Consider the following 16782-nt stretch of genomic DNA (forward strand, 5'->3'; position numbering starts at 1 on the left):
GAGCTGTAGATATTTGCGGGGGAGGGGTACACTTGGGAATTTGACCCAGAAGGGTAGTGTATTTACGGGATGACCTTGTTTGGAACTATTTATTACCAGATGATTTTTTCCATTTTTCTTTGAGAATGTTACCCTCTCAAAGAAATTTAAGAGAGGATATAGAAATTATAAAGGTGGTGCTAGCTTGTGAATTGAGAATTATTATGTTGAATTTGTGATGATAGGTGTGTGTTATGATTTGGATTTGGTTTTGGTTTGAGATTTAGTTTGTGAGCTTTCGGACCTTGTATTTAAATTACATGTGAGATTTGTATCTCTGTATTGTCTTGTTTTTACCTATTTTGTGAAAAATAATAGGCTAAAACGGGTGAGTAAAGTAATTGCGAGTTTCAAAACGTTAATTCTTATGAAGCAACGAATTTCGTGTCTTTTACTTCTTCACATGTAACCGTTTTTGGACTGATTAATTGTATAAGTGACACGTGTACGTCTTTTTATTGGATGTACAACCGCGCATTATAATTTCTTATTTATTTGTCATATGATGCGTTCATATTAGGTTTTATCATACTTTGACCACAAACTAGTTATAAGGATGTAAAATGGGATGCTTTATGAATTATTTACCAAAAAATTATGGTAATTTTTGTGATGACAGTTGTGTGTTATGATTTGGATCTGGTATGTTTGGTATTTAATTCGTGCATTTTGGGACCTCGTCCAGGTCACATGTGAGATTTATATCTCTGTATTATCTTGTTTTTACACATTTTGTGAAAAATTATGAACATGTGAAAACGGGTGATTAAAGTAATTGTTTGGTTTGAGACGTTAATCCTTAGGAAGCATCAAAGTTTGTGTTTTTTAATTCTTTACATGTAAGCGTTTTTAGACTGATTAAGCGTGCAAATGACTAGTGGACAACTAGAAATATAACCGCGCACTACAAATTTTTTTAGTATCATATGACGTGTTTATAGGTTAATACATTTCTAAATTAGCAAAATAGAACTCAGCTTAACAACCTCCTTTTTTTTTATCATATTTATGCAACTTGCAGCAAATGTGAAACTAATTCTCACTTATCATCATTTGTGGGTTCAATTTGCATATAACAGGCTTTTTAACTAATCTTGATAATGACATAAAAGCATCTTTGTTTTACTTTTAGAGAGTGGAGGAAAAACAAGATGAGATATCTATGTAAGAGACACTGGTAAGAGACATTGCTCATTAATTAGGCAAGAAATATTGTACTCCAAAATGTAAAAAGCCATCCGACCTGCCGGATTCGAACCAGCGACCTAAGGATGTCTGCTAGAAACAACTACAGTCCTCCGCTCTACCAACTGAGCTAAGGTCGGTTTGGTTGTTTGTTTAAATATTGCAGTTTTATATATTATTCTTCTTTCAACTGTGTATTTTGTTAGTTGTTTTTTTTTTTGATTAGTTAAAACCATTTAAGAAGGGTTTTAACTTTAAACCCAAAAAGTAAGATTATAGACCAAGAAATAAGTTGATCTCTTCCTGCTGGATCATATGGCAATTATATTATGCCTGCCTCAATTTGAGCCTTGTGTCAATTTGTGTCATCAGTTCATCACTCAAACAGTCACTATTCTTGTTGACAATTCCATGTGGAGGAGGAATGACAATATCTCCTCCTCTCAAAAGTTTCCTCCCCAGATTTCTGCTACCACAAGGGGCAATGGAGTCACCGCGAGGCAGTTATTCCTGCCTAATGTTTTACTTTTAGGGCCCGTTCAGAATCCTACTTCTCCTTTTATACTTCATCAAAGCTTAATTGCCTTGGAAAATATTACCTCTGTAAGAATATTCTCAATGTAAAGTTAATCTGGGAAGGATGGTGCTGCACCACGTTTTGAGGTAATATCAGCTTGTATATATGACCTGAAGAATCACAACGAGTTACAAAATACAACAACGAAGAGACAAGTTTTGAATTTATATCAAGCTGAAATGCCTTGATCATGGGCCTATTATAAGACATTTGATACATTATTGCAGTTATCTCACTGCAACAGAAATCAACAATTACATTGATACAACAGGTTTGCCAAATCAGGAACATTGGTATGCACAGCTCTTCTATTCAAGGTATTAGTCAACTGAGACCGGCTGCATGTTTTCAGCTTCCTTCCTTAGCTCTTCAAATAGGACAGAAGACAAGTAGCGCTCCCCGAAACTTGCGTGAATCGTCTAAAAATATAGTTAACCATTAAAGTTTCTCTTAGAACGTAGTAGGGTGTATAAGAACTTGATCATATGTGTAGAGAAATCTGATCGATAAGTTGCCCTTACCACTATAAGTTTGCCTTTGTTTTCTGGCTTTTTAGCAAGCTCAAGGGCTGCCACAGTGTTGGCTCCAGATGATATCCCTACCTGAAGGAATTCCTCAAAATCAAGTCTACAAAATAAATTGATTACTGAACTTATGGAAGTTCTATTAGTCATTAGATAGTTACCATTAGTCCTTCTTTCAGTGCCAATTGCCTTGCCATATTTACTGCATCTTCACTTCTAACCTAAAAGATGAGTGGAACAAAAGTTTCAAATTAGCATTCAAGTTGAAACAACTTCAAAACTGAGCACTATTTCCTCTAGCCTCAGTTCTGTAGCAAGTTCTATTTCTCACAACAAAATTCATCATATTTGGTACTTACCTCAAGAACTCTTTCCATTACATCCATGTCCAATATATCGGGTTTGAATCCAACCCCATTGCCAGTAATCGAATGAGGACCTATTACCATCGCAATAATAAGTCAAACAGGATAATGGACCTTTACCTCAAAAAATTTCCATCCACCCTACTGACTCTAAATAATAGAAAGGCCCCTAACACTACAAAGCTTTCAGGAAAGAAATTTTTTGAAATAAGGTATAGCCAGTAAAAACAGATGTATTCGAGCAATTGTTCTACCTGGTTTACCACCATTTAGTATATTACTTTCAGCAGGCTCCACTCCATATATCTATCATAACATAAAGAGATTGAACATTACAAAGAAATAAAATAGAAGATGATACACATCACTAAAAGAATGAATGGCTGAAAATACTGATAATGTAACTTAAAAAGATTTCTACCTTACAGTCAGGGTTTTGAGATTTCAGATACTGCCCAACCCCAGAGACAGTGCCTCCGCTTCCAATTCCCATTACAAAGATGTCGACTTTTCCATCAGTATCCTCCCATATCTCAGGTCCGGTAGTTTCAAAATGTACCTATTTTTTCACCAATTCAAGGTCAGTGCTACATAGCACAATGATGTACAAGTCTAATACTTGATCAACTCGAGACTAAGAAAGCACCCTAAGCAAGTTTGTATAATTTGGTACCTGAGTATTGGCAGGATTTGAGAATTGTTGGAGCATAAGGGCATTTGGAGTGGATTCCAAAAGGTCATAAGCCTTTTTAACAGTTCCTCCCATCCCTTTTGTAGGGTCAGTGAGGATCAACTCAGCTCCAAAGGCTCTCATACACACTCTTCTCTCCAAGCTCGTGTAAGAGGGCATGGTCAAAACCATCTTGTACCCTTTCATCGCAGCCATAAAAGCCATGCTGATTCCCATGTTTCCAGATGTTGGCTCTATTAGAGTTGTCTGTTCATGCATTTGATACAGTAGTAAGACAAACCTGAAGCTGTAATGTATAAAATGAAAGACCAATATATCTGATTAAAGAGGAATAAGGCTTTTAGCTAACCACTCCAGGAGTTATCAAGCCTTTCTTTTCAGCATCATTGAACATAGCAAGTGCTGGTCTGCACCAAAATAACATCAAACATTGAGAATTCTAGTCGCCAAGAGCCCAAGAAGTAACATTTTGTCATTTTCTAGTCGCACATTTTTTTCACCTAACAATATGGTAGTATTTCTAACAAGTAAGGTACCTGTCTTTGATGCTGGCGGTGGGCTGAAACATCTCTTGCTTGACAGCAATATAAGCTCCACAGCCTTCAGTGACTTTGTTCAGGTATACAAGCGGTGTTCTACCAATAAGCTGAATTGAAAAACATCTTAATCATCAAAAACGCATACATGTATCAGAAGAAGGTTTCTTATCAAGGTAAGAACTCATTACTATATCTGAAACAAAATATTGAAGGAAAAGAAAGTAAAATATGAAAAATATCAATAGTATGATCATCTCTAGAAGTTCCAATCAATCAGACCCAAATCAGGTAAGGTATATATCTCCCTCCAAAAGAAGGTTCATAGGTAAAATGGGATTTTTACCATAATGAGCATAACTGTCACTACACATGGCACGACGTAAGTGGCAGAATGTATAACGGACATAACTCAAAAAGAGAAAACTAATTTATTTTATTTTATTTTCTGTGGACGGTAAAAACAGGACATAACTTGCAAATTAAAAAATTCAATATGTCAAACAAGAAGACCAAGAACACGACTTGCGTTTTGCTAATCAGAACCCAAAGTCCTCAATAATGAAAACAACAGAGAGAGAGAGAGAGAGAGATTGATTACTTGGGAGACTTCAGTTTTGATGTGGGTTCCAGGAAGGGCTTTAGGGAGATTTCTGATCCTTTCAACAAACGAAGAAGAATCAGCGATGGGTTGTGCAGTTGTGGAGAAGAGTCTCTTCATTCTCAGAGCTTCATTGCACACAGAAAGAGTGGATCTTTTCTTCAGAAAGCTCGTCAAAGACGCCATTGATGGATGATGCTATGGAGCTCTGTATCACTGTGTGAGTCAAAGACTGAGCTTTAGATATAAGGGGGGATGAGAATTCAAATCAAAGTAGACAAGCTTCGAAGATGGGTGTGTTCCTCTCACTGTGTGGGAGTGTGAGAGACTGAGAGTTGTGAACCATGGGGGATGGGTAGCCTTGCTTTTATAAGGAATAAAATTTGGATGATGGGCTAAAGGTGCACGCATGGCCAGGAGTCGTGTACACCGTACATCAACTCCATCAGAACATAAATGTAGACCAACTCTATACTCACGACGGTAACACATTAACTCATCCAAGGTTCAAAACATGACTGTAGACTAAATCATACCGATATGAAACTATCCACGCTATTACCTAAGTGCGTGTGTGCTTAACTCATGTTCGAGCACTGAAGCTGTCAAGCTGTCAAAGTAGGTCAAATATTACGCTGCAATGCATAGTTTGATGCATTTCACATGTGTCGTGAGATTAACTTTTATGTTTAATAAGTCTTTTACATATTTTAACACTGTCAAACTTTAAAATAAAATATTATCATTTACATGGAGTTAATTTTACTAACGTCATCGATGAGATCCGGTCATACTACCAAATACCAGGTCGTAGGATCAAATTAAGAACAGAGCTTTGATGAGAAAGATAATAGAAAAATCATGTATAGAATGCGACCACATGGGCGGCTGTCGGGCATCTCAGGCTATTCTGAGAAGTAGTAAGCTGATCTTAGTGCAGAGACGGTGGATTCTCTTGCCCTTCAACTTACTTAGTTGAGGCAAATGTCACTGAATTCCTGGCATTATGCTCCTAATCCAGCATCCACTCCTAATCCAGCATCCACTCCTAATCCAGCATCCACTCCTAATCCAGCATCCACACTATAGTACTAGTACTAAACAAATCTATAAACAGACAGAAACAAACAACAAAGAAGAGTGACGAGCGTACCCAACTTGAAGTTTATTTACCATATATATATTTCATTGAAAAAGAATAAAGAAATTTATCATACAGAGAAGTAAAAAGGGCGATAAAGATCATTGTGATTTAATCATTATGGTTAGTTATTGCTAATTGAGTGTCATTAGATAACAATGCTTTCTTGATTATGCTTGAAGCAGAGCTAATATCACTGTTAATATGACTAGGTGCTCATTATTTGGTGAGTCCATTGCATGTAGCCCTTGGTGGCTTGGAAAGTTGGAATATAGTCTAGATCAGATTTCGACGCACCTTTTTCTTGATTTTGTTTTTTTTCCCCATACCAATGAAAGGGCAGGAGGAGAAGAAGCACAATATGTAGTGTGCTTCTCTGTCTAACCAATAGATAAACAATAACCCCACTTGATTGGTTAAACCACCCTTGGCGGATTGGAGGAGCCAGAAATGGCTACCTCTTGGCTTGGCTCCCTAGCAATGGACCAGAGAAGCAATCCTGAAAGTACTTGATTTGTCTTCTTTCTTTTGTGAAATTTTGCAGGGTTGATGTCATTGTTTTGGGTCAAGATTCTACTCTGTTTTCATGTGAATCCTTCAAGATGCTAAGTTGTGGTTTTGTGACATGTTGTGTAGTGTAGCCTGTGATATTTCGTTGTAATGTTTGTACAAATTCTTTGAATACATAAATTGGTCACAATAAAATTAAATAAGTAACAGACACTAGTAACATGGAAAATTAAGAAACCTCGACTTATCTCTATCATAAAGAGAACGGATAAAATCCGGTGGTGTATTCCACCAAGTCATACCAGAAGATGAGGTGCCGAAACTTGCAAGAGCATTAGCTATTTGATTTCCCTCCCTATATATATGAGAGCAACGAAAATCCATCATTGATATCCGGTATAGACAGTTCTTCCACAACACATGCAGCTGCAAAGGAGCTAACATGGGAGAACGAAGAAGATCGAGAATAATTTGAGAGTCCACCTCTAACCAAACATATTTCCAATCACTTATCCAAGCAAACTCAATCGCCTTAATAACTGCCATTACTTTTGCTGCAACAGAGCTAGGAATATCAAGAGAAGAAGAGAAAGCTCCCATAAAGCGGCCTTTATGATTTCTGAAGACACCACCATAACCACTAACACCTAAACCTTTGCGCCAAACACCATCAGTGTTAACCTTCACCCAATCAGAATGAGGAGGCCTGAGGGGGTCGATTCGATAAATCTTACTCGATACGTTCATCAAAACGTTCCTAGTGGATTGCAGTTCTGTTACCACATAACCCATGTCCTTTCTGTCTTTCGGGGACTTACTGGAACACAGAATTCCAATTCCAAATATCAAGCTCAAGCAGCACTCGTCAACATCAGATGAGACCCTAGCACAATATTTAGTGGGAGAATCATTGTTGTCTTCTTGAAGAAATAGTCTTGAATCTGCAATCTCTATAACTGATCCCTCAAATAAAGCCATCTCAACGTAAGTACGCAGATTCCAGTCGTCTCTAAACATGTGGTCACTGGGCTTCTTTCCTGTAAACATCTCTAACAGTAGAATTCCAAAGCTATAGACATCCCCATATGTTGATGCCTCACTTCCCTTTTTGTACTCTACAATTCAAGAATTAGAACTTGTCACGTTCGATCATTGCAAATAGTACTAGACCATGTATATTGTAACATGCATGAAAATGAAGAACATGAAGAAACTTACCTGGCGCAATATAGCCAACAGATCCTCTTGAACTCGATTGATTGGCAGCAACCTTATTGGTTTTCGAGAGAAATCTCGCCAATCCAAAGTCGGAAACACGTCCATTTAACTCGTCGTCTAAAAGAACATTGGCCGGCTTGAGATCACAATGAACTACCAGTGTTTCGCAATGATTGTGGAGATAATCTAGTGCACAAGCAACATCAATGGCAATGTCTAGCCTGCGGAGAAGATTCAAATTCTTGGGCTGGTTTTGTGCTCCATGTTTTGGATGCAACCACTCTTCTAAACTTCCATTCTCCATGAACTCATAAACCAGAGCTTTGAAATCATTACCATGAAAATCAACACTTGAACATGTTGTTACAATCTTAACGATGTTGCGATGCCGGATATTTCTAAACATCTCACATTCGGCGATAAAACTATTAGAAGCTCCCCATCGTGATATCTTAAACACCTTCACAGCAACAAGTTGAGCTCCATGGGATGGCATGACAAGAACTACTTTATACACAGACCCAAAACTACCAACACCAACCAAATTCTCTGAAGAGAAACTATCGGTTGCTTCTGAAAGAGTAATATATGATACTCTTATGAAGTCCGCATAGTTCGATTCTGTTCTTCCGTTACTCTTTCCTCTGAAACAAAGAAACAACGAAGAGAGCACCATAGGTAATCTAGACTGTTTAAAGACTTATGATAAGTCACTTATCAATGAAATAGGATAGTTCCATTGGATGCATTCATATATAAGTAATTGTTATACATGAGTAGAGGTATTGATCGAAGAACCTCATTAACAGCTTCTAGTTGACTTGCGTTTCCATAGAAGACTTAGATTGCAGCCACTATATATATGGAGGAGAAATTTCCAAGAAGATTTGAGACAAATTTTGAAAGTTGCTTCGAAGTTGGGAGAAAATGAAATAGGGAAGGTGAAGCTAGATGAGTCGAAAGGCGAAGTAAAGCTGTGTGAGATTCTCGGAAAGTCGCTACCTATTTATTGTTGCTAACTACAAACAGTGTAGTTCTCTCATTCTAAATCTGCAATTATGAAAGAAGTTGAAAGTAGAGTGAAATTACCTCCCGAATGGCTGTACTCTTTTCGTTATTTAGCTCAAAACCTCAAATACACAGTTACATAACAAGTTCTAGATGCACAGATGTAGTACATGCATTCACACAATAACCTGGAGAAATTTCTTCATCCACTGTCATATCAACAAGACATCACAGACAACATATGACAATTGAAATACAAAGGAGACATCTGAATTCTAAAGCGTACAATAGTACGTCAATATGTATACAAGCCTTAACAAAACAGTAAAAACTTAAAACCTTCTTAGCCAAGTAGATTGTTCCTAATGGACTGCAATTCAACTAGAACATCACTGATATCCTTTCGGTTTGTTGGGGAGTCTGAAGAACATACAATCCCAATTCCAAATATCAAAGTCAAGCACTCCTTTATTTTCTGTGCTTTAGCAGCAGTCAATTGGCTGCGAGTTTCATCAGTGACATTGGTGGTGCTTTCTACAAGGATTATTGATTCTGAAATCTCTGGAACACGTTCAGGGAGAGCCGTCTTCACATAAGTATGCAGATTCATGCCATCACTAAAAAAGTGATCAGTGGGTCTTTTTCCAGTAAACATTTCTAACAAAAGAATGCCAAAGCTGTAGACATCCCCATATGCAGATACCTCACTTCCCATACCATACTCTACAATTCAGAAAGTATCAGAAAATTAAGTTGCAAGTACATTTGTGCATAAATTAAATAGGTCTCGTTAAAATTTGCAAGAGTAAAACAGGGGAAAGGGAAACTAAAAAGCATATGAGAAAAATTACCAGGGGCAGCATAACCAACGGATCCTCTAATTCCAATGGAGCTTGATTGATTTCCAGAAACATTAGTGGTTGTTTCTCCAAGAAACCTTGACAGCCCAAAGTCGGAAACATGTCCAGTCATGTCACTATCCAAAAGAACATTACTTGGCTTGAGATCACAATGAACAATCGGTGTTTCGCAATTGTTGTGAAGATAATCTAATGCACTAGCAACATCAATGGCAATGTCAAGCCTCTGAACAAGACTTAAACTTTTGGGAACTACCGTCACCTCTTCATTTCCAGTGGATGGATGCAACCAGTCCTCTAAGCTCCCATTGTCCATGAACTCAAAAATAAGAGCCTTAAAATCATTGCCACTGAAATCAGTACTTGAGCATGCAGTTACTATCTTGACCAGATTTCGATGTCTAATGTTTCTCAACGCCTCACATTCAGAGATGAAACTCTTAGAAGCTCCCCTATGTAACATGTTAAACACCTTCACAGCGACAGTAACGCTATCTCCAGGAAGAATTCCTTTGTACACAGACCCGAAAGCACCGACACCAATCAAATTAGATGAAGAGAACTCGTCAGTAGCTTTTATAATAGCAGCATATGAAACTTGCAAAACAGAGTTCCCCAAAGTGCTTAATTCACTTGCTTTCTTTTTCTTACGACGAAGAAAAAGAGATAGCACTACAACTAGTCCCAAAAGAGTGAACCCAGAAACTAAAGAGATCATGAGTTTCATTATACGAGATAGCCCTCCTCCTTTAGACACATTGGACTTGCACATAGAAAGTTGAAGATTACCAATACCGCCGCAGAGTCTTGTGTTTCCAGCAACTGAAGTCACACTTGCATTCTTAAAAAAACCACCAGTTGGTACTGCTCCCCAAAACTGATTAAAGGATAGGTTTAGATTCTCCAAGTTTCCAAAACGCTCGAAAAACTGTGGAACTTCTCCAGACAAATTATTCCGAGAGAGGTCTAAATCACGGAGGGCTCTCAAGTTGTTAAAAGATGAAGGAATGACCCCATTGAAGAAGTTGCCTTGCAAGTGTAGTATCTCTAGACTTTCACAACTACCGAGGCTACTAGTAAGTTGCCCGGATAGCAAGTTATCAGATATATCAAGTGCACCAAGATTCTTCAACTTTCCTATCTCCGGAGGAAGGGAACCAGAAAACTGGTTATTCGACAAGTTCAGAGAAATTGACAGGGAGATGAGACCATTAAGTAGTTGTTGTGTTATTGTGCCATCTAGGTTATTTCGAGAAAGATCCAACGTGAGCAAGCTGTGGCATTCTGCAAGGCTTGAAGGGGTGCTGCCATTAAGAATATTTCCTTGCAATTCGAGAGTGATTAGCATGGTCAGATTGCCAAGAGTAGATGGAATTCGCCCCGATAATTTGTTGTTTGGAAAACTCAACTCCACAAGCTTTGAAAGCTTTCCAATGTTGGGGATGCTGCCCGTGAAAGAGTTTTCTCCCATAAACAGTGATTGCAAGTTGACAAGATTTCCTAACCCAGTTGGGATGCTCCCATGTAATTTGTTTTGTGAAACCCAAAGAATTTCAAGATTGGTTGAGAGGTTAGATATAGATGTGGGCAATGTCCCCCCAAAATTATTGTATCCTAAAATCAACCAATTTAACTGCGTTGCATTGATCAACTGTGAGATGAATCTTAACTCATCCTGTTTACCACTTCCAAGGTAATTATCTGCGATGGAGAAAACCATGAGATTACTAAGCTTCCCCATACTGGGCACTTGTCCTGTTAGACTATTGTCTCCAACATCAAATAACACTAGACTTGTTGCATTGGATATTGACAAAGGGATGCCCCCTGTAAGTTCATTACTATCAAAGCGGAAGACCTCAAGGTTTGGAAAAGCATCACTGAAGTCTGAGGGAAGACTCGCTTGAATTCGGTTGTCCCCAAAGTCACAAGTAACAATGGCAGACATGTTATAAAATGAGGGAGGGATGGTACCGGACAACATATTTATTCCAAATGAAAGAAAGGTTAATTTTTTCAACCGGCCAAAGGAACTGGGTATGCTTCCCACCAAGTTGTCACTAACTGCAGAAAGTACCTCAAGAGATGAAAGGTTCCCAAAGGAAGGAGGGATCTCTCCGGTAAGATTGTTATCTTGTAAAGCAAGTATTTGAAGTTTAGACAAGAAACCAAGTTCGGAAGGAATTTCACCCTCAAGTTTGTTATTAGCCAAAGTCAGAAATGTGAGGTTGAAGCAATTTGATATGTTGGCAGGAATATGGCCAGTAAATGAGTTATTCACTAGAGATAATTGTTGCAACCTATGCAAACGCCCTATTTCTGGAGGAATTTGATGAGTGAAGCTATTGTTGTAGAGGAAGAGGTACCTTAGATAGCTTAGATTTCCTATGTGTGGAGGTATGGAGCCGGCCAAGCCCTGGGAGTTGAGGTCCAGCATGGTGACCCTTTGATGATGCTTTCGACTGCAGGTGATGCCGTGCCACAAGCAGAAGTGAATGGACTCGTTCCATGAGCTCGTGACCAGGTTGGGATCGTGCTGTATGTTAGCTTTGATGGCTAGCAATGCAAGCCTATCCGTCTCATTCCCGTCGAGTCCCGTGGTAAGAGAATGGCTCAAACGCATAGAGCTGCAACTGAAAATGAACATTGCAATGAAAACTGAGTATACTAGAACCAATTTCAGAGCCAAGACCTTCATTGGGAATTTTTTTTTCTTTTCTTTTCTTTTCTGAACAGGAGGAACTAATGGAGCTGCACGACTCGTGCATGGAATAGGCTCTCATATATATGATCTTACCTACTAGGACTAGTGGCATGGTGTAGCTAAGATCAAGATAAGCACTCTTTACTTGACTTGTTACTGACTCATGATCACTCTTACCACTAGGACTAGTGGCATGGTGTTGTTTCCAAAGATGACCAGATTATTTAAGTTATTTCATTTCCTGAATATTTTGATTTCATCTATCGAAGATGGATTTTAGAAGCACCAGTAGTCCAGGACCAGTATTATATAGCTAAGAAAGTAAGAAGACTTTGAATATATGATAAGACCAGAAGCAAAACCTATTATGGCGTTAGGAAGACCTGGAATAGTTGATAGGTCAACCACTAACGACTTGCTTCGTTACAACTTGTACCAGTACAGTAGGATATTTCCCAGTAAAGACCGTTTGTGGTATGTAGTTAAGCAACAAGGTCGACTAGTAACCGCCGCACCAGAATTAATCAGCATGCATATTATTGCTTTATGTGAAGAGGAAAATGAAACAAAAAAGGGCGACTGTTCTTCTCTAAGGCAGGAGATCTTCGAAGTCCGACCCTGAGCTGTTATTGTTATCTAAGGTCTCCGGCGATTTCTGTTTATCTTGTATTGATTAAGTGTTATCAAAACCCATCCCGAATTTCACTCTGAAATCTGAAGTAAACCCTGCGGGGTCTACCTCAAGAGAGATTTTACTAAAAATTTCAGCATAACCTCTATTGAAAATGAACAACCCTACCTAATCAAAACCAACCTGCAACACACTACTAAAATCATACTTCAACCTTGTACTCTTGGAGCCTTCATGCTCCCCAAGTTCATCACATCTCCCAAAATATCAAATACTACTTTAAAAGAATCCCACCACCAACAACCAAGACATTTAATAATTTACTACTGAATTTTCAGAGCATATCACCATGTAAGAGGAGCCTCCCAGGCTAGGGTCGGAGCCTCTCAGGTTCTAGTAGCGTCACACGCTAAGCGCTCAACTTACATATGGTGAGGACCACTAATAATGGCTAGCTAGCAATGACTAAAAACCGATCGGAGCCTCCCAGGCTATAGTAACGTCCCACGTTAAACGCTCGACTCACCTATGGTGAGGACCACTAATAAAGGCTAGTTAGCAATGAATAAGAGCGACCCTAGTATAATGACTAAAATCATACAAAAACATATAAATCCATAGAGCTTCCCCAATTTCGTGCAAATGCAGTCACGAGTACGATTCCTAACCGTACTTGGAAATTATCATAAGACAAAGGAATAAAACTTAATGACATATCTCACACGTCAAAACATACTCAAATCTATAATTATAAGCGAGATTTAATTATCAAGTATAAATCGTAAATAATATCTCAACCCAAAATACTCGCTAAAACATTCTCAAGGTCAAGATCGATAATCCACAAATAAACAAGAAAATTATAAATAGAGAACTGTCGAAAATCTCATCTTCGGTAATCTTTTATAAATCTCAAAATCAACAAATAATGATGATAATAAGTAAATCTGGATATCATAAAGAATATCAAAACTCAAGTATCAAATTAATGACCCGAGCTCAATTCCATAAATCATGACAAACTCTTAATCGATGCATCAAACCCAAATGAATTTCAAGACCATATCATAAACCGAAATTATAATATAAGCTCAGAAAATAGAAAAATAATTTCCAAAACCAAAAGAAACTATGCATGCTTATTCATTTAAAAACAAAGTGTCCACTTACAAATTTAGGCATAAGCCCAACGATATCCGCAACGCTACTCGTGAGAGGTCTCCACGTACCCTAGATCAAGATAGATTGAAACATTTTGAGGTTTTGTTGTACATGATGAGAGCTTCCAAATAAGACAAGCAGCTCCGGCTATGGTGGCCAGAAAAGGGAGTTCCGGCGACGACTCCGCCACGCACAGTCGCACCTTCTCGGTGTGATTTCTCCCTCACGGCGGTGTGATTTCTCCCTCACGGCGGCGCAACATGACCAGCCCCCTACCTAGACTTGAAGAGGATGTTCCAAGCTTCAATTTGATACCTAGCTCGCCACCTAACTCGGCTGAACGGTGGTGATGAAGTCAGACGGAGGAGAGAGACTCAGGAAGAGGAGAGAGAAGGAGAAGGTGGGTTTCTGATTTTCTGCCTTACCTTAAATGGTAAGTTACCATTTTTATACCCCCGACCGAAATAGTAACTTTACATTTTACACCATAACTTTTACATACGAACTCTAATCTTAACATATAACATGTCCACAGATTCGTATTAACGTCCTCTACGACTTCCTTAAAGAAATTTTCTCAAAATAATTTTCTACAAAAAGTCAACTCTAGGGTCTTTTAATAGTAAACGGTTACTCGAAACGGTAAAAAGTTAAAGTAACACAAAAGTAAATAACCTCAAATTAATTTAAGAACCGCAATATAACAAGAATCCTCTGTTTCATATATTTTTTGAATATAAGAAAAACTTTATTAATAAGATCGACAACAGTTGAACATAGGGGCATCTAGCGTATGTTCTTGAGCGAATACAAGCCAAACATGAACAAGCTTGTGGCTAACGAAATGATGAGCTACACTACTAGTAGACAATCTTAACCAAGTAGTTGTTACATGACTCGAAACAGTTGAATGAATAAATTCGCCTACGGACCTCAATTGGTGTATGAAAATATTAGAAAATTGTAAAGAGTTTGCCACACATATAACAACTGCATGATCTTCAAAAGTCCAAAACGATAAGGTAGCACACCTTCTTAAAACCAAGATTCGTTGACCCAGGCCCATTCTACTCTCATTTGCCGAGGAATGTGCTTGGAGTTTAAACTCCGGCCATCGGAGCCATAGATAGACCTTAGATCCATAGCAATTTAGATGAGTGATATTTGGATCCCAAATCCGGTCCAGAACCATAGATCTACACAACGCAGATCCAAATGGATCTAAACTTGAGCCATGATGAAACCCAAAAGAGCAGATCTCTGCTTCCTTGAAGGACAACCATTGTCAACGCCGGTGGCCAACCCTGTTGACCAGCCATCAACAATTCCAGCTATGATCTGCCATGTTGCACAACCATCTGCATCCACAGACACCGCCCAACACCACTAGACGACAGCCATGATCGCAACCACCATCACATAACCGGCCAGATTACCGTTCCCACCTCTAGCAGCACTCCAATCTCATCATCTAGCAGGCACCAAAACCAAGATGGATGTCGTTTCCAATCAAGATCGGATCTCCTCCCTCCACAGAGACGACCCCAACGGAGTTGTAATCCGAGGGTGAAAACGGTCGCTACCAAAATCGCAGCCCATAACGCACCTAAGAGATGAAGGTGATCAGCCGCAAGGCCAAATCGACTAGGAGGGGGTTATGGAGGCAACGATGGCCTCCCTAGATGCAGCCCATAGGAGACGGTGACACTAGAGTTTCGAGCAAAAGCTCTCTCGACTTCTCTCATTCTTTTTAGGTTTCTCTTTGAGTGATTGTCTTCTCTATTTGTTTATTCTTAAGCGTTACATTCTTACACGCCAAGATCAATAAATTCAAGAGCTATAAGATGAATCTTAGAAGTGTTCTGGCATATATAACATGCCATTATATTTATATAAAATATGAATTTTATATAAATACATATGCTTTAATAACATATATATGCTCTAATCTCACATAATCTCTTATTTATTTTAAAAATATATATAAATACACATATGCCTCACTCATTCTGACACGACCCACCCCGAATTTCACCCTGAAACCCGGAGTAAGTCGTGCGGGGACCACCTCCAAGGAAAATTTACTGAGAAGATTTCTAAAATCTCCCTTGCAGATGGACAACCCTAACTCGAAAATTTCAAATTTACACTCTTAATACAACACGTCCAAACATCACATAATTATCCTTCAGAAATTCTAAACATAATATACAATAATCCAAAAGTATTCAGAGCTACTAGACATTAGCGGAAGCAAGAAAACACGAGTAGGTTAAACATGTAACCTACTGATGAAAACTGGCGGAAATACGGGTGACTATGCCTCGCCTCCTACTGGATCCAACCCGAACTCTGCAGACTGGGCAATTTAAAACGAAGGGCCCAGGGGAAAACATTTAATAACGTTAGAGTGAGTGGACAAAAATAAAATAATAAATAAAATATTTATGTTTCCCCAAATTAATTTCTAAGGAAAAATCGAATGCATGCCGCAAGCGATAAAACTTTTATCTCATAAAATATCGAGTCTCTCAGACTGTATAATATATGTATGTATTTACACTCGTCCATACTCCCTATATAAATTCATGGGTCTATATAGGGCTACTACGCTCACGTCACGCCTTAATGCGGTGCTACACTACGCCATCAAGGTGGACAGACGGGTGTATAAATATGTGTCCATACCCCCTATATGAATTAAACACTCAAATAGGGCTACTACGCTCACGTCCAACGCTCACGTCATACCATAATGCGGCTATATGCTACGCCATTAAGGTGGACACATATGGCTAGCTAGCATTTATATACATACTCTCTCATAAATACATATTTATATCCACCGAAAATCCCATTTTCGGTAGCTCTCGAAGAGAAATAAAAATCGTCAAATTAAAATGACGTTAAAATATTCCGCAACATTAATTGTTCAACCATGAACTATAGCATGCATTTATTTAAAATAAACGTCCACTCACAAATTAGGCCTAAGCCTGATGTCGATCTGGGGCCTCGTCTGCTCGAGCCT

General features: G+C 38.6%; 2 protein-coding genes, 1 non-coding gene and 1 pseudogene across 3 annotated transcripts; 1 reads left to right on the plus strand and 3 right to left on the minus strand.

Moving 5' to 3' along the window:
- Positions 1-1276: 1276 nt before the first annotated feature.
- Positions 1277-1364, minus strand: TRNAY-GUA. The gene is given in 2 exon segments: positions 1277-1312; positions 1328-1364. It is a non-coding gene; the product is annotated as a tRNA-Tyr (tRNA).
- Positions 1365-1884: 520 nt separating this feature from the next.
- Positions 1885-4847, minus strand: LOC101292050 (l-3-cyanoalanine synthase 2, mitochondrial-like). The gene is made up of 10 exons (XM_004306712.1): positions 4519-4847; positions 3918-4027; positions 3731-3788; positions 3364-3627; positions 3112-3249; positions 2945-2996; positions 2685-2764; positions 2487-2546; positions 2323-2403; positions 1885-2220 (listed from the first exon to the last, which is right to left on the minus strand). The coding sequence occupies exons 1-10, from the start codon at positions 4702-4704 to the stop codon at positions 2122-2124; spliced, it is 1128 nt and encodes a 375-aa protein (XP_004306760.1). The 5' UTR covers positions 4705-4847; the 3' UTR covers positions 1885-2121.
- Positions 4848-5522: 675 nt separating this feature from the next.
- LOC101313070 (putative receptor-like protein kinase At3g47110-like) lies at positions 5523-11953 on the minus strand. Its single transcript, XM_004308313.1, has 6 exons — positions 9247-11953; positions 8829-9118; positions 8584-8604; positions 7388-8075; positions 6472-7284; positions 5523-5584 (listed from the first exon to the last, which is right to left on the minus strand). The coding sequence occupies exons 1-6, from the start codon at positions 11951-11953 to the stop codon at positions 5523-5525; spliced, it is 4581 nt and encodes a 1526-aa protein (XP_004308361.1).
- A 373-nt stretch (positions 11954-12326) lies between these two features.
- The window catches only part of LOC101313363, a 10075-nt pseudogene continuing 5619 nt past the window's right edge, over positions 12327-16782 (plus strand).

This window comes from Fragaria vesca, linkage group LG7, assembly GCF_000184155.1.
Source record: "Fragaria vesca subsp. vesca linkage group LG7, FraVesHawaii_1.0, whole genome shotgun sequence".
Taxonomy (NCBI): Eukaryota; Viridiplantae; Streptophyta; class Magnoliopsida; order Rosales; family Rosaceae; genus Fragaria; species Fragaria vesca.